This window comes from Eptatretus burgeri, chromosome 12 (genome assembly GCF_056783735.1).
Source record: "Eptatretus burgeri isolate ZD-2024b chromosome 12, Ebu_testis_v1, whole genome shotgun sequence".
NCBI lineage: Eukaryota > Metazoa > Chordata > Myxini > Myxiniformes > Myxinidae > Eptatretus > Eptatretus burgeri.
In genome coordinates this window covers 14748696-14772383 of record NC_140972.1, presented here as the reverse complement: position 1 = coordinate 14772383, position 23688 = coordinate 14748696, and the positions used below count along the sequence as shown (strand labels likewise).

The following is a 23688-nucleotide window of genomic DNA, read 5'->3' as shown; positions in this document are numbered from 1 at the left end:
TGAAAGATTTATGCAAAAAACAAGAGACAACGGGCACAGGAAGACGGTAGAATAAGGGGACGAATGAGCACAGGTGGGCAAGCAGCCAGGACTTAAGGAGGGTGACGACCCCAATTATTCCCACCTCCTCGGCCAGTCAACCAGGGAAAGTTTGAGGCCTAGAACTTTCAAGAACCAGCCTGCCAGGTTTAACATTTGACCGAGGGTGGCTGGAATTCGTAACTTGTTCAGGGTGTCGGTGATAACTCACCTAATCGTCACAAAAGACACTGTAATCTTTCACATCCACCAACGACCAGTAAATGCCAGATTGTTCTTCTGGGTTAGCGTCTTCCGGTGGAAGGCACCACATATTGATGCGCAGCAAAACATCATGGGGACAAGTTTATAGCTAGGTTGAGATTGAAACACAGGGTCGACAGCTCAAAGCCGAGTACACTACCTTTAAACTATCCTGCCAGTTCCTTTTGTTGAACATCCTTCAACATATTAATTTCATATCACCTTGGTTACCATCTATGATCACTTTTATTTGTCAGATCGAAAATTGTGTACATTCTTCATGTGTGCATTAAAAAAAAACAAAAAGAACAACAAAGTGTATTTATTGCCTGAATGATTGTCCCTGTACAAAATGAAGTTAAATTGTAAATGAAGATCCTCCTTGGTAGGGGGCTGGCAGGATGACCTAGAGATACATGCACTCGCCTCTGACCTGTCTTGCCTGGGTTCAAATCTCGGCCCAGTTATAAACTGTCATCCTGGTGTTTGGCAGGCAGAGTGATTCATCAACGTGTGTGCCGTTCCTCGGATGGACGTTAAACAGGGCGTCCTGTCTACTAGCAATAGTTAGTGGACGTGAAGGATCCCACAGTGTCCTTCGTGAAGAGTGGGTGAGATATTGTCAGCACACTGGCCAAATTCCAAGTTCCTGCTCTAACCTACTGTGTCGAACATCAGGCTTGGGCCAGCCAGCTCGTAAAAGTGTTGGCCCATGAGTTCCCTCGGCCAACCCCACGAGGTGGGAATAATTGTGGCCGCTGAAGACTCATCATGGCCTCCTCGTGATTTCTCAACTCTTTCATTTTTGAATAGACTGCTTAATTGCCGCTTGGTTATTCTTGCAACGCGGTTGCACCGAGCTTGGTTATCAAGCATGGGCACTTGACAAGACAGTGACAGTGCAGCTAACCCCCATATCTTTTACACTTTTAGCTTACACATTTCATTTCAATCTGGAGGCAGGAAATTTGGGAAGCATAATGACACATGTAGTCCTATTCTTTAGCCTGGTGTTGGCTTGAGGTGGCGGCTTGGGATCCTAGTGTGGTTCAAGCCCCGTTGGCCACTGAATTAATACACCAGGGGGTTGACTCAGCCTGTCATCCTTCCGAGGTCGGTGAAATGAGTACCAGTGTGTACTGGTAGAGGGGCACTGCATCAGCGACACAGTCACGCTTCCATGAAGTAATAGATGCCATACGCAAGAATAAGAAGAAGTCCTATTCTTTTCAAAATATCTCTCACTTCCAAAGCTTGACTTTCAAAGAACAAGGGACAAGCAGCTTGACTCCTCCATTTGAATGAAAGCTCGAGAGACCTAATGGCCTTCTGCACTGAAGTTCCTTGTAAGAGAACTCATTATTATAATTAGTGAAGCGACAAACTGTCAAAATGTTGTGTTTGAACACATTTCAATAATCTTTGAAAATATTATGAAAGCTCGCTTTTCTTTGCCTGTTTTTAAAGCATAATAAATAAATAAATAAATAATGTGGTCAATTTTCAGGCCAGGGACAGAGTAAGCTGTGTTTCAAGGTGTACACGAGTCCTCTTGGACATTTCTTGCAGCCAAAGCTTTCAGCTGGCCTTGAACTTTGGCTCAGAGACCTCAGACACCACAAGGCATTAGGTCTTTGTTTGTGTTCAGACATTCCTTTGCCAGGGCCTAGCCAAAACTTCAAAGATGAAAAAGTAAAACAAACTGGAACCTTGCAAAAAAAAGAGATCTCCATGGCGACAGCTGACCCTCCCTGGGATCGAGACCTGCTCCAATGGCAAATCTCTCTTTCACACAATGATCGCTACAAAGCCATCGGCAAGTTGGTGCAGGTGTTTCGTTTACTGAATCTTCATGTTTGCCAGGTTTTATTTTCCAGACATTTTCAGTGAATGCATTCCAGATGGTCAAACACATCTCCGTATGAAAATTTGGGAGCACTTTCAGTCCGATTGATGACTATCTTTATGTATCCGTAAAAAGAGTCATGCTGTGATAAGTTGGCAGTGCACGACTGAGTCTCTTTCCGGGGCAGCACAGTGTCCATGTGAATAATACGTGCCAGGATCCTCAGCAGGAACCAGACCATACAGTATACCTGCGTAGAATGCTTTGTCACAACATGTTCTGAGTTCTTTCGGTGGAAAGCACGAAAGAAAAACACATTGAACTCATCAATACACTGTATGTTACCTCGAATGCACAATTACTATCAAACCAATGGCTCCTCTCACAAAACACAGGATCTAAAAAGATTAGCAGAAAATGCTCATAATGTTTTCCTTGGTGGAATGATTACAATAATTTATGGAATATGATGGGGTTTTGTTGTTTTTTTTTTTAAATCAACTGAAGGTTAACAAAGGTATCCTAACCAAGGGAGGAAGCAAAGTGGAACTAATGTTTCAGACATCAGCCCTTGTTGGCGAAAGAGAGCTAATAATTTACAAGTGAATCGGTTTGGTGTTCCCATCTGAGCGCATCGCTCATTATGCTGGGATCCAAGGTTCAAATCCCAAAATAGGATATTGACTTGTCGATTGTTGACGACCGTCCTTGTCATTAATGTAAAAGTACACTGTTGTCTCCTTTTGTCCTTATCGCTGCATGGGATTTATGTTCAATCTCCACCATGAGCTTTAAATCATTGTTTATAAGGTTTTGACTTCTTAGTCTGACCCCGAAGGGGATGCAAAACTATTGTAACGCCTGTGTCTGTCTATTTATTAATTTCGTTTTTTCTCTGCAACCGCTTGTCCAATGAATGCAAAATGTTAGACAGAGGAGGGACTCCCCATGGAAAATATTACACTTATAAATCCAACATCATAAATCACATTGTATGACAGCCATATTGGATTAAAGGAAAATATTTGGACATCTTCTCCGAAACCACTCAACAACCAGAGAGTTGGTGTCAAAGCCACCCAATGCTCGCCTGTTTATACATTTATCGTTTTTAAAAGACGAGTCTAACAATATTTTTTATAAAGCATTGCAGTGAAGTCTGATCTAAATGATTTTAAAGCAATATATGTATTTGTATATTGTAATCAGTAAAAAAATAGTGTGGTAGATAAAAACATTAGAAAGGAAAAAACTTTAACGCTAATGTGCTACAAAAAAGTTAAGTTCAAAACAGGTCAAAAATTAAAAAAAAAAATTTGAAATTATTGTTTAATTTTCAACTTCACTACATCAATAATATACCCCAAAGGAAGCTACATGCCAAATATCAGCATCCTAGTACACATATTAAATGAATGGCAAGCTTCAAAATAAGTTGCACCAGAAACGTTAACATTGATGTGCTACAAAAAAGTTAAGTTCAAAAAAGGTCAAAAATTTAAAACATTTGAAATTATTTTTTAATTTAAACTTCACCACATCAATAATATACCCCAAAGGAAGCTCCATGCCAAATATCAGCATCCTAGTACACATATTAAATGAATGGCAAGCTTCTAAATAACTTGCACCAAAAACTTTAACATTTTCACGCTCACGCTCACGCCGGGGGTATCGCTATAGCTCTCTGTTCTTCGAACAGGCGAGCTAAAAACAATTGAAACTTGGCATACGTCATCAACTCCCCATGGGATATATATGGTGGTAATGACGACATCATCAGTGAAGTGATATTCCAGTCATAATTATTTGAATCAAAATCCTGATCCGAAAAATCTGAAACTTCATATATCTGATCTATAACCCGACGTGAGTGAATACATAGACTTATGACATCATCAGTCATGTGGTCTGGTGACCATATTGGATTGAAAAAATAACAATAGAAATAAAAATATTCTCCAGAGCCGCTTAACAGATTAATGTGAAGCTTCATACATACAATCGACTAGCCATGGGAAATATAGTTTGGAACTTTCAACATCATCGGTCACATAGTCCAGCAGCCATGTTGGATTTAAACTAAAAGCTTAAAAAAAACCCCCATCTCTCGAACCACTGAACCAATGGCTCTGAAACATTAATTTTATCATCAACTACTCATGGAGATACAAGAGTGATAACTAAAACATCATTGGTCACACGGTTTTTAATCTATATTGGATTTAATGAAAACCTAAAAAAAAAAATCCTTCTCTTGAACTGTTTTATCAAGCCTGGTTATTAGCTTAAAGGTTAAGGTGGCTGGCTTGAAGTCTTCGGGTCTTGAGTTCAAGCCCCTGTTGAGCCATTAAAACAACACCAGGAAGGTTTAATTCAGCCTGTCATCCTTCTGTGGTTGGCAAAATGAGTACCACCTTACAGGAAACAGCAGGCACTGCATCAGTGGCTCAGCTGCGCTCCCAGCAATGATGCAACCAGAAGCCACATGCTGCATCTATACACACTAGTACGGGCCTGTACATGCATGCCTGAACGTGCGTGGCTGTACGTGCAAAAAAAAACAAAAAAACTTTCAAACCGCGTGGCAGAAACAACAACCACACAGGCCGTTCCTTCGCTCTCGTGTGCCCGTATGCACGTGTCCGTATGCAGGTGCCCGTACGTGCGTGGCCGTACATGCAAAAAGAAGAAAAAAAACCGCATGCCAGAAACAACCACACAGGCCGTTCCTTCGCTCTCGCGTGCCCGTACGTGCGTGCCGGTACGTGCGTGCCCGTACATGAGTGGCCGTACGGGCAAAGGAAAAAAAGAAAGAATTGTGACGTCATAGCACCGTGTCCTGTCATTGGTTTGGTAAATAAATAGCCATAACTTGGGAACCACTTGTCTGATTAATATGAAATACTCGGGGCCCCAGCAATATACCTGGCAAGTTTCAATTAGATCGGACCAGTGGTTGTCGAGCAACAGCGGTCGCAGACAGACACACAGACACACAGAGATTGTTGGAATTATAGATAGATAATAAATGTCAGTCGTTTGTCCGTGTGTTTCCATAATTCCAAAACCATGAAACCTCGCAGCCCAAAACTTTCCATGCATACTAAGGGAACTCCAAAGGAGTGCGTGAATGAAAATTGGGTATTTGGGTAAATTTAAACACCCCTTTTAAAGATAATCAACTCATCTCATCATGAAAAAACAAAAACAGAGGTTATCCCTTGGTCACATCACAGGGGTCTTAATCCGCAATTTTGTTTCGGCCTAATCAAAAATGCCTTGCCTTGGAACAGGCCGCACAGGCCTCTGGTGTACATTTCAAGACAACAATGAGTCGTCTATCATTAAATGAAGGTACCGATTTGAGGAAACAAAGATACATTTTGATTACAACTCAGGCAGAGGAAATGAGGTAATGCATGCTTTGTTCGTAGCGATCATGGCAGAGCGGTCTAATATACACCACCCAATGAAGGTATGTTCTCATAATGCAGAGGAAAGAAAATCGTGGTCTTGAATAAATAAATAAAAACTTTTATTTTTCGCCAGACCTTTCTCAGCTCATAAACAAACTGATGGACATGCAATTCACATATTGTGTAAAGGGAATAAACGTTGGAGGTGACAAAATTGGTTTGGCAGTGAAATGCCTGTGTACGTAATTAATTAGGGTGGTGTGGGAGTCCAGAGGGAGGGGAAGGGGTGGGGGTAGGAGTCTGGAGGGAGGTGGGTGAGGTGGGAGGAAGCAGGGGAAGTGGTGGGAGGAGGGACCCAGCATTGCCTGCTGCTAGATAATAATAAGAAACTGCTTAATCGATTGATGCAAAATTTCATACATATGATTGACGAGCAATGGGAAATATAGTCTGAAAGTTTAAACATCATAGGCCACATGGTCTGGCAGCCATGTTGGATTGAAAGTAAAACCTTCAGGTTCTGGGTTTGTAGCAACAGCAGCTTCTCTCAGGGGTTTATGCCGACTTTCTCAAAGTTAAGTTTCTGGTTGTTATTTGTCACGTTTTAACTGTTTATTTTCTCACCTACATGTTTACTGTGTGTTCCTAGTTCGGTTTCGTTTCAAAAATCATGCTATTTTGTGAGTTTTCATCGACCTTGTCTTATCGGGCTCCTTAATGCCTACCCGTCCTTCCCATCAAGGTGTACAATTGTTTTTTTTTGTATTCTCTCCCAATTACCATCAATTGCTATTTTCCTCGCTTTTCCCAACGCCGCTGTCTATCCCAACTACACACTCTGTTTCTTGTCTTCAATTTAAAAAAAAACCTTTCTCCCTGCATACTCACGAGTACCGATTATTCTTCTTCTTCTTCTTCTTTCTCCTCCTGCCGGCACACCATCTTTCTTTTATTTGAGCTGACCCAGGCTTACCATTACCTTCACGATTTCTTCCTACAACTTTCCATCCTCCAATCTTATCTAATTCTTCAAAAATCTAATTCTTTACTTAATTTTCTTCTTCACAATTTTAATCTAATTCTTCACAATTTTTTTCCCCCTTTTATCCTTCCTAATGATATACCTCCTGAAACCACGTGTCTCTCTCTACCCTCTTCCTGGTACTTTTCATTGATCCATCAGCTTCACTTTGCGTTTACCGTTACAAATTCACCATACGCCTCCATGATTTTACTTCAACCTTTCCTTTTCCGAATCTTAAGCAATCCTTATTTTTTTAAAGAAATAATAATAATAAATAAATTCGCTTTTACCTATACACCTCCAGTGTGTATACACTTTTGCACAAATACATTTTTATCAATACACGTGATCTGTTTCCACCCTCTGCGTTTATAGATCAAAATTCACCATTGACCTCACGATCCTTTCTTTAACCTTTCCTTTAACTAATCTTTTGCAATCTCTATCAAAAAATAAACAATAAAAACGATCTCTTATAATGCTTCATCTTTCTCTTTCGCACGTGTGGTTCTCATTAATATATCATAATTCACGACTCTTTTTCCATTTCAACAGACTGCTCTCAATTCAACCTTTCCTTCATACGTTATCTAGAAAATCTAACTGCTACAGCGTTTCTTCTCTCTATACTCTTAAATCGCCTTTATTGCATCCTTCAAGAAACATCTTTAATCACATTTCTAAACTAAAAATAAAAACCCAATTTGCTATGAATGTTCACTTTCCTTCAATCATCATTTTTTTCCAACTTCATTGCCAATTCACCCCTCTCGCCCATCCCTCTCAAAGCAACCATCACACTCTTCCCTCTCCATGCTTCCCTATCACCTTTCTCAAAAACTCCCCTCTCACCTTTCTCCCTCAACTCACCCCACTCACCCTTCTCCCACCATTTACCCCCCTCACTCACCCTTCTCTAAGTCCCCCCTTCTCATCCACAAAGCTGCCTCCTTCCCCTGCCCTCTCTCCTTCATCTCATCACTCTATATCCTCAAATCCTCAACTGCCTTCTGCCCCCTCTCATGACTCCCCACTGTACCTCAACTCAGCCGTCAAGTCTGGCATTTTACTCAGGTTGACTGACAGGGTCTACAAGCAGCCATCAAACTTCTAGACTGGTCTCCCATCGCGACTCCAACATCAACTCATCCTGGGAATTATTTCAAGGAAACTTGCTCTCCCTCATGCACAGATTTATTCCCTCTCGTCTTCAGTTGTCATACCCTTCCTCCTGCCCATAGTTTACTGAAGCCTGCGGCAAGGCAGTTGTCCTGAAACAACTTGCCTTTGCTTCATGGAAAGCAAACCCAACTGAAGGTAGTTCCTCAGTTCCTTCCATAAAGCTTGGAACAAGTGTGTGTGTCTCCCTTAAGGAGAGCCAGAAAACAACATCTTTCTAATTTCAAGTCTGAACTCTCAAACTTCTCTCCCCCCTCCAAATCCTGGTGGCATCTAATCAAATTTGTTTCTGGTATATGTTCCCCCTCCATCCCCTCCCTTTCCTCAAATGGCCGCACTGCTGACACTGCATGTTAAAAGGCTGAATGCCTAAACTAAGTGTTTGCATCAAAATCTTGTGTCCCAAATCCAGCGCTTTCTGTACCCACCTTACCCAGTCACACCCAACTGTCCCTGGACTCTGTGGCTGCACTTGCTCACCCTCTCTCTGTTCTACTCACCCTCTCATTTGCCCAAGGTCATCTGTCATCTCCTATCTGCTTGGAAATCAGCAAACATTACCACCCTGCATAAAAAGGTGCAAAAACAGATCCCTGCAACTCCAGACCAACCAGCCTTCTTCCTATCATCAACAAGGTCATGGAATCCATCATCTCTTCAGACATTAAATCCTTCGTCTTCTCCAATGGCCTGATTTCCGATCATCAATTTGGTTTCAGACCTGGTCACTCCACCCTGGATATGCTGCTTCTACTCTCCCAACAATGGATGGAGGTACTCAAGACCAGACATGAAATCAGAGCCACATCGCAAGACATATTGCATGCTTTTGACACGGTGTGGCACCCTGCCCTGCTCACCAAGCTCTCTTCCTATGGTATCCAAGGCCATCTCCACCCATGGCTCGCAGACTTCCTCTCCTGTCGCAGTCAATGTGTGGCCCTAAATGGAGTTATTTCATCCCCTCTTCCTGTCCAGGCTAGAGTTCCTCAAGGTAGCGTTCTGGTCCTTGTTCTTTTTCTGGTTTTCATCAATGATCTCTCCGACTCTCTGGAAAATCCTCTATATCTCTTTGCTGATGAATCCACCCCCTGTCGTACCATCTGTCAGCCATCAGACCAGCAAGCAGCAGCTTCTTCACTCAATGCAGATCTGGATAAAATCACAAACTGGTCCAACACGTGGAACATGTCTTTCAATCTGGACAAATCTCACACTCTCAATATGTCTCTCTGGAAGGACTGTTTCGAACTCCCCCCCCCCCCCCCATCTACTTTCTCAACAATCCTCTGGAAGAGGTTCTTTCCTTCAAGCTTCTGGGTCTCACTATCTGCCATGATCTTTCCAGGAAAAGCCACATTTCAAACATGGCCTCCAAAGCCAGTCGCCGACTGGGAATCCTCCGTCGTGCAAAGTCCTTCCTCGGCCCACCTGAGCTCCTGACCACATACAAAGCTTTCATCCACAGCCTGGTGGAGTACTGCTCTCCTCTGGGCTGGTGCTCCTGCCTCTGAACTTTCTCGGCTTCACGCTGTGGAAACCAAGCCATTTAGGATCACTGGTATTTCCCGCGGTGAGGCTGAGTCTTTGGGCCTCTCACTCTCTCACCGCAGGCAGGTCAGTGGTCTTTCTGTCTTCTACAGTTTCCTTTCCAGTCTCTCCTCCCTGCTCTGTCTGCGATATGTCCCCACCATATCTGCGCAGGGCACTCAAGGTCCGCCAACAACCTCCTTCTGGTAAAACTACCAAAATCACGAATCACTGCTCACCTTCACTCTTTCATTCGTATTTTTTCCCGCCATTGGAATAGACTACCTCACTCTCTTCAATCCCATTCTTCCCTCCAGGCCTTCAAAACAGCAGTTCACCACCACCCATCCAAATCCTTGATCTTTTCTACCCCCGATAATCCACCCCAAACTCACCTCCTTCAAATTCCCTGCTTTCCTTCCTGAAAGTCCCTGTAATGTCCATCTTGTATACCCCATGTTCCCCACCCCATCCCTCTCCCTTCCACAGATCTCCTCATGTCTCTGTTCCCCACTCTTTTTTCCTTCTCTCTCCTGTTCCTCTTGTCTCACACCCCCCCCCCCCCTTGCTGTGCGTTGTGTGTTTGCTCTCATACGAGCCTCGACAATGTAGACAAAAAAACGCCAAAACAAAACAAACTAGAGTAATTCGACTGCGCGCAGTCGACGGGTATGCCTCCACTCTTCTGCACAAACACTTGAGTATTGACATATTTGACCCTTGACGTTTATCATATCTGGCCCAAAATCTAATCAGTTAATTGCCCTGTCTAACTTTACCTTTGTACCAAGTTTGATGAAATTCTGTCCAATATTTCTGGAGTTAGGGCGTAAACAGTAAAATTTCAGAGTTTGACCATGACTTTTGCCACTTGACCTTTATCACATCTGGCCCAAAATGTAATCACTTAATTGCCCTGTCTTACTTTACCTTTTTGCCAAGTTTGATGAAATTCTGTCCAATATTTCTGGAGTTAGGGTGTAAACAGTAAAATTTCAGAGTTTGACCATGACTTTTGCCACTTGACCTTTATCACATCTGGCCCAAAATGTAATCACTTAATTGCCCTGTCTTACTTTACCTTTTTGCCAAGTTTGATGAAATTCTGTCCAATATTTCTGGAGTTAGGGTGTAAACAGTAAAATTTCAGAGTTTGACCATGACTTTTGCCACTTGACCTTTATCACATCTGGCCCAAAATGTAATCACTTAATTGCCCTGTCTTACTTTACCTTTTTGCCAAGTTTGATGAAATTCTACAATTTGCTTCTTGAGTTATCGCGTAAACGAAAATACAGACGGATGGACGGACGGACGGACGGACAATCCGGAGGCATAAAAACCCTTACTAAAACCTTTAAAACATATCTTCTCTCAAACCCCTGAACCAATGTATCCAAAACTTTAAATACTGCATATCATTGACCACCCATGGGGATACAAAGGTGAAAACGAAAACGTCATCGGTCACGTGGTTTGGCAGCCATCTTGGATCGAACAAAAACCTTTAAAAACTAGAGGGGGAGCACTCGGGAGAGTGCAAAACCTCCGCCGCCAATACTGCTGGGTCACTCAAGTGAACCTTATATCTTATTCATTAAATATGATGTCAACAGTGCTGAGAGTTATAGTTCTTTTCTCCATTTTTTTTTGGGGGGGGGGTTGGAAATCACTTAAAACATGTAAAAATGCAAAAAAAAAAAAATCGAAATTTTGTTTAAAAAAAGTTGCAAAAATTTTTTTTCTCTGACAATTTTTTATGGTGGGGTTTGGAAATCACTTAAAACATGTAGAAATGCAAAAAAAAATTTCTTTTTTGGGGGGGTGACAATTTTTTTTGGGGGGGGGTTGGAAATCACTAAAAACATGTAAAAATGCAAAAAAAAATTTTTCTCAAACAATTTTTTTTTTTTGAGAGAGGGGGGTTGGAAACCACTTAAAACATGGAGAAATGCAAAAAAAAAAAATTCTCTAACAATTTTTTTTTTGGGGGGGGGTAGCAATTTTTTGGGGAGGTTGGAAATCACTTAAAGCATGCAGAAATGCCAAAAAAAAAAATTCTCTATTTTTTTGGGGGGGGGGGGTTGGAAATCACTTAAAATATGTAGAAATGCAAAAAAAAAATTTCTCTAACAATTTTTTTTGGGGGGGGGGTTGGAAATCACTTAAAACATGTAGAAATGCAAAACAAAAATTTTTTGGGGGGGGTAAAAAAAATTTGGGGGGGGGGTTGGAAATCACTTAAAACATGTAGAAATGCAAAAAAAAATTTTTCTCAAACAATTTTTTTGGGGGGGGGGGACCAAGTCCAAATGTTAATGGCATGATTCTTGGACCATACCTCACCCCCCCACCACGTTTCGTTGAAATCCATCGAGGAGTTTTTCCGTAATACTGTTCACAAACAAACAAACAAACAAACAGAAAGGGGTGAAAACAGTAACCTCCATCCATCTTCGAAGATGGCGGAGGTTAAAAATCTTCTTCTCTGAAACCTCTGAACAGAATGAAGCGAAACTTTAATATATGATTGACTACCCATGGGGAATAAAGTTTGATAAGGATGAGGCATCAGTGACATAATGTGGCAGACATGTTGAATCCAAGCGAAAAAATCTTTAAAAATCTTCTTCCCTGAAACTGCCGAACCGATGTTGGATTGTATCAAAGCGGGGCGGCTTGGGCCCCAGCTATAACTGCTTGAAGTTATAAAACTCACTTATAGTTGTTTTTGGGATCAACAGATCAAAAGTCTAGGTCATTGCAAATGTGAAAAGCACATTTGTATGGAAACTTCAAATTGGTGCCAAAATGTTCCTCGTCAAATTGCTTTTCAGAAATGTGCTCTCAGATTTGATGTGTAACCTCAAGTTTCATATTCATCTTCATTGAAGAAATTTAGCCTTAATGTACGTAACTTGCACAAAAGTGGTCGTTAAATATCCTATTAATCAATCAATAAATGTGTATGTGACATAACAGGGTGCATGGATGATGTGGGTATATGGACCACAGTAGTAGCGTGTTCAGTTAACGATGGTATTTTTGTTCAGAATGAGCGCAAGAAGAGACACTATGCATTGTATGAATGCTACTTGTTTCGTCAGATATGTACAGATTTTTTTTTTAAATTACATAAGAACTAAATTTGCTTTTCAATATAAATTTAAGACTCATTCATGAGCCAGCATACAGTGCGGGTATGTCGCATATTTGAGGACCTGAGAAACAGATAGAAGTGTATGGACAGACAGTCATTAAGAGTACAGTAGTAAATATCACCTGTCAGTGTGGAAAATGACATGATACAATTTTGTACATTATACAATCTGATGTACCATACTCTGTGTTACACAGCATTGGTTATGCATGACAGTCTCTCGGCCTGGGGTCATGTTGGGCAGTTTGCCATCCCTTTCCCAGCAGTAGATAGAGCAGGAATTTGTAATTTGTTCATGGTGCTGGCAATAACTCACCAACTTTTCCTGAAAGACACCCTTTGATCATTGACATATACGAATGTCAGCAGATGGGACGGCCAGTTTAACATCTATCCGAGGGATGGCACGCACATTGATGAATCACCTTGCCTGCGAGACACCAGGATAACAGCTTATAGCTGGGTTGGGATTCAAACCCAGGCAAGACAGCTTATAAGGGGGTGTGCATACCTCTCAGCCATCCTGTCAGTCCTTATTGTTGAAATGGAAAGAAATACAAGGAAACTTTGACACAGGAGGCCAGCTGGCTCTTCATGCCTGTGCTTTATCCACACACTACGATCTTAATCTATGAACTAGCATATAAGACACATCGTTTCGTTGATGGGAACACCAGTCTTTGCTGTGATGGCTAATCTATGGGGCAAGAACAAAAAAGGATACCTGGGAGATCCTGCCCACCATGCGTGGATAACCAGTGTCGCAAGTTGGCAGTTGTAGTTTTGACACGTGTGCCCATGTACCCATGCACACAAATTGACCGTTTTATTTTTATTTTTTTTTGCATCAGAAAAACCTTCCAGGAGTTCCCTGAATCCACCATCGTTGGAGTCATTAAAATCCGTTGATTTGTTTTCAAGTTATAACAAGACAAACAGACAAAGGACATGGCTCCTTTTTAATATAGATTTCCTAACTTCTCCATGCTCATCCCATTCCTAGCATTAACAAGCTAACTAAACATCCACATCTCTTTTGTAATTATCTTACATTTTCACTTAATCTTTTGACAGGTAATACCCCCAAGATACCAACACACAAAGGTCTACTCTTTTCAAAATGATTGTGTGGAATATTTAATGTCTACAAGCGAAATGCAGAAGGGATAACTGGATTTAGCATCGCCACCTGAAGAATGGCCTGCTCTGAGATGCAACACCTCCTGTGAGCGCCGTATCGGTACCACAATTTTTGTCACATTTCACCTTAGACAAGAACAAATCGAATATTGGACAGCTCAGAAATAAGCACACTATAAACTGACAAAATTGGGAAAATAATTTCATCAACTGGTTCAGGGAACATTTGCAAGTTCAATATGGCTCAGCAAAAGTTTTGCCCCGACCACACACATATGGGAATTATTTTTTAAAGAGAGGAGCAAAGAAGTGAAGGTGAGAAGAAAGCACAGACTTCAGTGCATTGACAAGGTTTGGGTTAGCATGCATTGACAAGGTCATTCACTCAGGGTTTCATCCAACTCATGGTGTCACAGAAGAGCCCCACAACCAGCACTTATCAAACAAAACAAATCGCATATTGCACTATATCAGGATATATATATATACACACACATACTGTATGTATGTGTGTATATATATATATATATATATATATATATATATATATATATATATATATATATATATATATATATATATATATATATATATATATATATATATATATATATATATATATATATATATATATATATATATATATATATATATATATATATATATATATGTATATATATATATATATATATATATATATATATATATATATATATATGTATATATATATATATATATATATATATATGTATATATATATATATATGTATATATATATATATATATATATATATATATGTATATATATATATATATATATATATATATATATATATATATATATATATATATATATATATATATATATATATATACACATACACACACACACACACACACACACACACACACACACACACACACACACACACACACATAATCACCACTGATTCACTGACTGACCGATGTTAAAGAACGGTACCTTCCGGGTGACATAGAAAGCTGAAATTTTGCGTACCGATGGATCTCAAAGCACAGAAAAATAACAGAACCATTGGGAAGACAAAAAAATGTCCTTCAGGTTGGGAATTGGGTGATGGCCCAGCAACCCATTCATGTGGAAAACATTTTATGTTCAAGAAACCCAAAATGCAACAGAAGTCAAAAGAGATGGGAATCTCAGGAGATGCATTTGTCATTGCTTTCATACCCAGAGTGGCCCAGTTGGCAAAGGCACCCAAGGACGTTCATCTAATACTGGTACATATTATACTCTGATATACTAAATGAAGCTGGGAAGATACCAGATGATACCCCTAAAGGGAGTCAGCCACCCTTCAATGCTAAGATATAAACGAGAGTAGGATGCATTAATGTACAAACAATATATCAAATAGGTAGAGCCAGTTTAGGAGCAGGAGAAAATAAGAAATGCAAATTGTGCATCGCTGGTACAAGTAGAGTGAAGTGGCTGTGAAAAGGGAAAATGGTAATCAATGGAATAATATTTACACACTCAGGAAAAACAAAGAGTACTCGTGAAAAGGTGTAGTAAATAAGTCAGTCAGAGTAAAAATGCAGTAAAGGTGCATCAAAAATGATAAATATATAAACAAGAAAGATTTCATGCATAGCACGATACGTGTGAAATCCATAAAACAAATTTGACCTCAAAAATAATTGGTGGTTGAATTCAGTGACCTGATATGCAGAACATATTAAAATTTCAAGTCAATCGGATGAAAATTGAGGATTTTAGAAATGCGACAAAGTTGTTGACCTTTGGCTTATGTTGACCTTTTGATCTCAAAATCAATAGGCTTCTTGCTTATGATCAACTCCACCATCTTGTGAAGTTTCCTGAAGATCGGTTTAAAATTGTGACATGTAGGTGATTGACATACAAACAGACAGACAGACAGACAGACAAACAGACAAATAGATAGAATCACAGAACAGACCAACCAATATAAAGTACTTGCGAATCTTCGATTTCACAAGTAATAAAGGATTAATGTGGTGTAGCTTGATGATTATATTAATAAATATTCATGCAATACAAGCTTATGCTCTGATAGTGGAATAAAAGATGAATTTTAACAAATTCTAAATGCTGTGCTAAATAGTGCAAAAAAGCATGACCTAGTTCTACTAATGGGTGATATTAATGCAAAAGTAGATATGGACAGACAAGTGTGGAGAGTTTTGGTATGGAAATAAGGATGAATGACAATGGCAAATGTCTGTTAGAACATGCCAAACTAACAATAATCTCCTTCATTATTAATAAATTATTCAAACAAAAATAGAATCACAAGACAACATGGACATCACTGGATGGAATTTAACACGACTTAAGTTATTTCATCGTTGTTAATAAGGGATGGAGGACATCAACACTAGACAGTCGAGCATATATCGATAGTGAATATAATCTACCAAATGATCAAAGATTCATTATTTCGAAAAATATAGTAAAGTTGAAAGAAGCTAATATGAACACACAAAATGCTCACTGTTATCAGGGGAAAGTAAAACTTGAAAATTATAGGAATGAAATTCAAACAAAATTGGGTGGGAATTTGAACCACATTTGAATAAGAGGAAGATGATAAAAGCCATAGAAATTGCGAAAAATTCAAGAAAGCTATAAATGAAACATCAGAAGAAGCTTTAGGATAGAGAATGAAGGACAACAAAACGGTAGACAAGTAAAACACCTATAGGCGAAGTCAGAAACAAAATAATGTAAGGTTAATAGTTGAAGACTGTACGGAATGAGTAGCGAGAGGTGAGCTGAAGAAAGAAAGTAGTAAATACCGACATCGATTACAAAGGGGTTTTGAAAGGAAATAGAAATACATTTTGGGCAAACAAAGTCAAATAAATTGAAAAGGCAGATGGAAGAAATGAAAGTGGATAAGTGTTTAAAACTGTAAAATTCCAAAGGAAATGCTTTCAAAAGTTTGTCGATAATGTGAATGATCAGAAAGACGAAAATATAGAAATGTGTTAAAAGGTGAAGTAAAAAAAGAAAAAAAAGATTTATAAACTATTTTAAAGAATTTTACAATCTTAGTATTAACCCAGATCTATGGATGTTAAATGATTTCCTGAGGGGATAAGAAGAATTACAGCATCAAATAACTAGAAGAGATGTAGAAATGGCAATAAATGAATTGAAAAGTTGAAAGGCATATCGCTGGAAACCATCGAGGAGAGATCCTGACAAAAATTTAAATGATATACGGTGTGGCAGAAAGAGGCAATACCGGAATATTTCTAAAAAAACAAAACAAACATTATAGCACCAATACACAAAAACAAAGGAAGTATACAAGAGTGCAAAAATTATTGTGGAATAAGCTTCCTATCCTCGTTCGAAACAAAGTATTCTTGAGAATTTTAATCAGAAGATCAGAAATCAGAATCAGAAAATGACAGATCAGAAAATGTGGAATTGAAGATATTCAATGTAACAGTTTCACCCATTTTGATATGTATGGATTATTCACATGGACCCTTACAAAAAAAATTACCCCCGTGTGGGGGTATAATACCACAAGTCATCTCTATAATACCACAAGTTCTCAATGTTCAGTTTTGACCGAAGACTACTGCGCAGCTCGAACTGCGCAGTTTGGTTAAAGATGACTCGGCATTTTGGCGCGCGCACCCACGAAATTATATTTTGAAAATAAATGCCGACGTTTACATTTCGGGTTTTGAAACTTTTGCACCTTCGGCGGAAAATGTATAAATATAAAAGGCTAAAAATGTTTCATATTTATATTTCATTTCTCCTTCCTTCCTTCTTTGCGAATCGCATCGGCGTTTTTGGCCATCTTCCAGATCGCGTGACAATCAAACGGGAAGGAAATTAAAAAATCTGTCCGGTTAGATACAAGATAATATTTTTTTACTATCATAATCAATAAACAGTTGCCGAATATCTTGTAGAATGTCAGACTAGATAGGTTTGGAAAATGGCGATTTTTATAACTTACGCGACCTCGTGACCTTGACCCTGACCTTGAACCCGGATAAAAGTTATATCGCTGTGCAACACTCATCGACCTCTACCCACATACTAAGTTTCATACAGATCGGAAAGAAAAATGGTTGACGGACGTATGGACGGACGTACGGACGGACGGACGGACGGACGGACATTTGGTTCGGCTTTATTAGGTCATCTCGGTAGAGATGACCTAATAAAAGGAGGAAAAAATAGATTCCTTTGAGATGCATTTGTTGGGAAACACGATAAACAGAAAAAGTCATGATTTTATTTAAAAAAAAATAGAACTCCACACAGTCGAGTGCATACCTCCACCAGGCTGAACAGTTTATGTTTGCATCCACCGATAGGCCGGATCTGCATCTGAACCTGAACCAAAAATCGAATCAGCTTGATCTTGTTACCTACCCAACTCATGCACCAAGTTTCATCCAAATCCATCCATAACAGTTTGAGATATCCTGCTATCTATCGTTTTTTGGCCCCACCTCTCAAAGGTGAAGAATCACCTGAAAATTAAAAAAAAATTCTCGGATCTGGATCCGGATCCAGATAGTCACCAAAATCGAATCAATTCGTCCTTGTCACACACCCAATCTGTCCACCAAATTTCATCTGAATCCGTTCATAACTTTTTGAGATATCCTGCTCTCAGACAAAGAGACAGACAGACAGACAGACAGACAGACAGGGTTGAAAACATTTACCTTTGGCAGTGGAGGTAATTAAAATATCATAAAAAGAACAACAAATTCCAGTGAGTGCAAGAATACATAAATCTAGACTCAAATGCTTTGGACAAGTGAAAATAATATACCAAAGCAAGATGAACAGAAGAAGGCCATTGGGTAGATCAAGGATCACATGGAAGCAAACAGTGGAGAAGGATTCAATGGAAGGAGGAATTACTCTGGAAGAAGCACAACATCCAGCCTGGGAATAGGAAGGGGTGGAGAGCTGTGGTTTGAGCCTTATTATACATAGCAGCGAGAAGATAAAGATAAGTGTAGGTTGTTCATAAAAATCGTCATGAGGCTGTTGATGTACCGAAAATGACCTTTTATTTTACTCTTAGCTAAAAAAAAAAAACTACAAGACGGGCATTAAACAACAACTAACAAGACGGAGCATTTAACAACGCAAAGTCTCACTGGGGTATAAATATTGCAGTAGATCTGAGAACCTGTGCAGACTCGCTCACTCACTGACTAACGCAGCACCGTTATTAAATTAATAAACCACAGGTAGAATTGCATGGCCAGGTGAGTGTAAGACTGAAAGGTGCAGAGGTACAAGTGATGAAAACGTGTGTATCACCTTGGCAATGTCATTACTAAAGGCCTGGTAGCTGTCGGACTGCGAGACGAGATCAGCAACCTCCAAGGCTGGAAGACTTTCCAACACTTGTTGTTTCTTGTCGGCCAGTGTGAGTCCTTCATTCACGACTGAGTGGCGCATCTTTTCAGGTGCACACTGTGCAAGGGCAGCTCGTTGCATCATTAAACGCTGGTACTCCTTTTCCTGCAAACATTAGCAAGTGTTGGAATGAGTTTTACAACATACACACATATGCATTTCTTGGGCTTGCAAGAATTGTTTCACGAACACATGCTCCAAATAACAAACACCTGAGCAGCAAAGTGGATTAACCTACACACAATATTTGAGAAAAGGGTGTCCAGCTGAAGAGGTCATGATATCTGTTTGAAACAACGAAAACAAAATTGTCATAAACACCAAAGGTAGATTGATCTTGATGGATTACTACTTTTTTGTGTACTTTGCTCAATTTTCCCATGGATACAGGAAAGCCCAATTTGATTTTTAGGGCTTCGGTGTAAATTAATTTGTTTGATTGTTAGCCACACGATACGAACGTACAAGAGTAGACGTTGGCAAACCATGATAAAATAACAAAGTCATTACTGGTATCTCCCATGACAAGGTTGATGCAAAAGGTCTGTTGCTTTCACATCTCAGGCAGGTCAGTGGTCTCTTAAGCCTGGTGTTGCCTCAGTGGTTAGGGTGGCTGGCTTGGGATGACTGGCTTTAGGCGGCTGGCTACCCCGTTTGCCACTGCATCAACACCAGGTGTGGTTGACTCAGCCTGTCATCCTTCCAAGGTCAGCAAAATGAGTACCAGTGTACTGGTAGAGGGGTACAGCATCAGTGGCAGTCACACCTCAACAAAATGATAGCTACCAGCAGCCAAGCTGCTATATGCAAGAAGAAGAAGAAGAAGAAGCAGAAGTGGTCTCTGCTTTTACCACCTCTTCTCCAACATTGTTCCCTGTGCACCCTCAATGCTCCGACCCTCCCCAGGAAGTTGAAGATGCATGTGTTCTTCCAGTAACCCTCTCCTGGTTAAACTTCAAAAATCTCGGCTGCACAGCTCACCTCCTTTGTTCCTCACTTCTCCCATCCATGGAACCACACTCCAGAGGCCGTTATTACACACTCTTCCCTCTCGGGCTTCAAGCAGGCATTTCACCGCCACCTTATTTCATCTCCCACCCTGACCCATGATCTTTATTACCACCATTAACCCTTCCTAACTTCAGTCTCTGTCTGTCTCTCTGTCTCTCTGTCTTTCTGTCTGTCTGTCTGTCTGTCTGTCTGTCTGTCTGTCTGTCTGTCTGTCTGTCTGTCTGTCTGTCTGTCTGTCTGTCTGTCTGTCTGTCTGTCTGTCTGTCTGTCTGTCTGTCTGTCTGTCTGTCTGTCTCTCTCTCTCTCTCTCTCTCTCTCTCTCTCTCTCTCTCTCTCTCTCTCTCTCTCTCTCATTCCTTTACCAGTTGAACTTAATTGTTGCTGCACGACCCCACTGTCAATTTAACCTCCTCCTCCATGAGCCTCGTTCTTGTCCAGAGAAAGAGAGGGGGAAAAAAAGTTTTTGGAACAGTCAAAAGTTTGAAATAAAGCAATCAATGGTCTGCTGCCACCATCATGGAGAACCATTCGGAAGGGGAGCGATTTTAATTATTTAAAACAAATTAAAGGTCGTCAGCACAGATTTACTAATAGTGGGGCAGACATGTGATTTATTTAGCTCGAGATGTTCATATATGGTTGAAAGCATGAACATTTGCAAAAAGGGTTTTTTTTTTTAAAAACATGCCAATTAAAAACAAACAAACAGGGAAACAAGATGTCAAGCCAGGCCTTCCTGATGAAAAAAAACATCACAATGGAATAAGTACAGTACTGTATCTTAAAACATTCAAGTTTGATATATTTTCACTTTCACTTAGTATGATTGTGCATCTTATATTACTTATTTTTGCAAAAATTGATTTGTTGACCATTTTGAATTGTATATTACTACCATTTCCTTTCTTCACAACTTAATGGTGGTCTTCACGGCAGCGATACGTTAATGGTGGATGTCTACTTCTAAACCAAAGAGAATATTAACTTCAGCATGTTGTAACCGCTTCACAATGTTCTTTCTCGAAGCAGACTCAACTTTCACCTCCTTCAACTCGTGTTCGTGATTCTATCAAGTTCTGCAGAGGGAAGAGGCTGCTACCTGCCTATCTGAAGGATGGGGGATATCACGGCAGAGGGTGGAGTCATCAGCAAAGAGATAGACGATTTTCCAGAGTCAGAGAGATCATTGAAGAAGATTAGGAATAATATGTGGCCGAGAACACTGCCTTGTGGCACTCCAGCCTTGACAGTGAGAGGAGATGAAAGGATCCCGCTGAGAGCAACACGTTGTCTACGAGAGTAAAGGAAGTCAGTAAATCAAGTGTGGAGTTGGCCTTGGGTGGTATCGGCAGAGAGTTTGGAGAGCAAGGAGTTGTATGAAGCAGTTTCTGACTGGGTAGATGAGGAAGTGCATTAGAAGTGGTTTATCAAGACTTTGAGAAGGCATTCGAAAATGTACCCCATAAGAGGTTGATAGCTAAAATGAGTGTGGACAGAGGAACTAATCGGGGTTGAAATTGCGTCGCGATAATGCAACAGATTGGAGGTGAAAAACAGGTTCAGATTATTGGGAAAGTGGTCGTGACAATCGGGGATATAGGTAGGGTGGTTGATAATTTTCAACAGAATTTGGTCTAATGTGGATGTAGCACAGGTATGATGGTCCGAATGGGCTCCTCTTGCATTGTAATTCCTTGTTATGTCTTATCATTTTTGTGTGGAGGAGACTTTCACCCAAGAGAAAATGTGCATCCAGCAGTGTGATAAGTGCTCACAGTAAGCAGGTTAGGAACAAGTGCTGATAATCCAGCTGTTGATGGATACGAGTTCAAATTACATGAGGTCAAAGGTTGGACTTTCCTATGATTGTTGTAATCCATCATGCACTGTTCTGTGACAGTGCGGTGCCCGTGGCGATGTTTGGCATTCTCTTGGCCATAAGCATGTATTTTCCTTTGTAAAATAAAAAAAAGCTAAGATACTAAAGTCACCTGATATTAAACTAGGCAAGCACTCATGGCCAAATAAAATGATTGAATACAACATTAGCAAAAGTATTCAGATAGCACATCCAAAAATGAAAGGAACTCTCCCATTCTGTATCGATTTTACATACACTGTAAAGCAGTTGTTGTAACATTTTGATCACTATGCATAACTGTTATTTTTTAGGGTCGAAATACATTTAGCTGAATGACAACACACCTTGCCATACTGTCATATCTATTTGGAATTTTGCGACACAGTACATGTATAAAAACCAACAACCTTGAAAGCAACTATCGCGTATGCCTTTTCGTGGTGGTTGTACCCCCCCCCCCAACACAAGTCGGAGAGCAAATCTTCCCTGCCGCCCGGATTTGTCAGGGCAGCGCGTCACGGTCAGAGTGCCGATCGGTCCCCATGGACCGGGCCCTTTCCCTCTTGTTTCTGTCTCTTCTCTGTCTTGGCCCTGACTTTGTGAAGGTGGGGGTACACCATCCTGGATGTGGGGGATCTCTGAGTCACTCCTGGGAGATCGATCAGCTGTCTCCGTGCTGCCGGCTTGTTCAAGAGAACTGTCCAAGGCTATACAACACCACCAACAACCTTGAAATGCCACCAGTGGAATCCAGAACCAAAAACGTAAAGCCAATAGAACCACTATGTACATCTTGCAATATCAACACAGCACAATCCACCACTGAACCTGAACTTGAACTTTCTCGGAAAGAGAAATGGTAACACGTTACACCTAACGCCTATACCATTTGGAGCAAAGCATAGTTAGTAACTGCCCCGAAGTTTTTGATAAGTTCGTGTCTATTATAGTATATATTGGACTGTCTTCACAGTACCTATACGAGCCAGAGTCCTCGATAAATTGAGGAAGACTTTCTAAAGTATTGTAGCCAAACTGTGCTGTACAACAAAAAAAAAAAATTAAACAATCTTTCTCCAAGATCCCGATAGTGCCAGTGGTCAGGTACAGTCTGGCCACAGTCTGACCGCACTGTGTCGTAAAAGCGACTCACAAAGGAAATGCAAGGAAAACAGAACAGGAAAAGAATTCTGAGGTTCAGCTTTTTGAACATTATATTGAAACTGTCAATATGTCACGCAAGTCTTTTATGCACGTTCTCAAACCATGCGGCAATTAAATGATGGGCATGCTTTTGTATTTGATTCCTGTGACATCTTTGCAAATCTCATAAAATCGAGAGAGACAAATAATGTACAAAAATGATGGTGGTAAAAATGTGGGGCAGGATGTAGATTTGAATAAATCACACATATAATGACTCTGACTTCATGAGAAATACAAGGGGATATCCACATACTATCTACACAAAGGAAAAAGGGGTGGAATAGGGAAGTAAATGGGATAGGAGGCGGAGGTGGGAGAAAGGGAAAAAGGTCAGGAGGTGGAGAGATGAGGGAAGGGGAGGGGAAGAAAGTACATGGGAGGGAGGAAAAGGGAATGTACAAGAAGTAGAAAGCAGCAGAGAGGAAAATGGTTCAAAATTCTGACCTTTTTCACTGTAACTTAAGTTTGTCTTTTTTTTTACGGACAAGCATTGAAACTCATGGAAGACCAAAATAAGAGAGGGTAAAGGGTTAACAGATAAAACTAGATATCTGCGATCACAAAGCAAATAGGGTAAGCCTCCCCCAGCACCC

At 40.3% G+C, this 23688-nt stretch overlaps 1 protein-coding gene across 3 annotated transcripts in view; it reads right to left on the bottom strand.

Annotated features, from left to right (window-relative positions):
• The window catches only part of LOC147015141 (ras GTPase-activating-like protein IQGAP1), a 255416-nt gene that overhangs the window by 36272 nt on the left and 195456 nt on the right, over positions 1-23688 (bottom strand). For 2 of the 3 annotated variants that reach the window (XM_085849637.1, XM_085849638.1), the window contains one exon: positions 18919-19122. In XM_085849637.1, coding sequence (XP_085705763.1) covers positions 18919-19122 — 204 coding nt within the window. Of the gene's footprint in view, positions 1-18237; positions 18535-18918; positions 19123-23688 lie in introns of those variants that run through there. The other variant, XM_085849639.1, reaches the window with a different exon arrangement.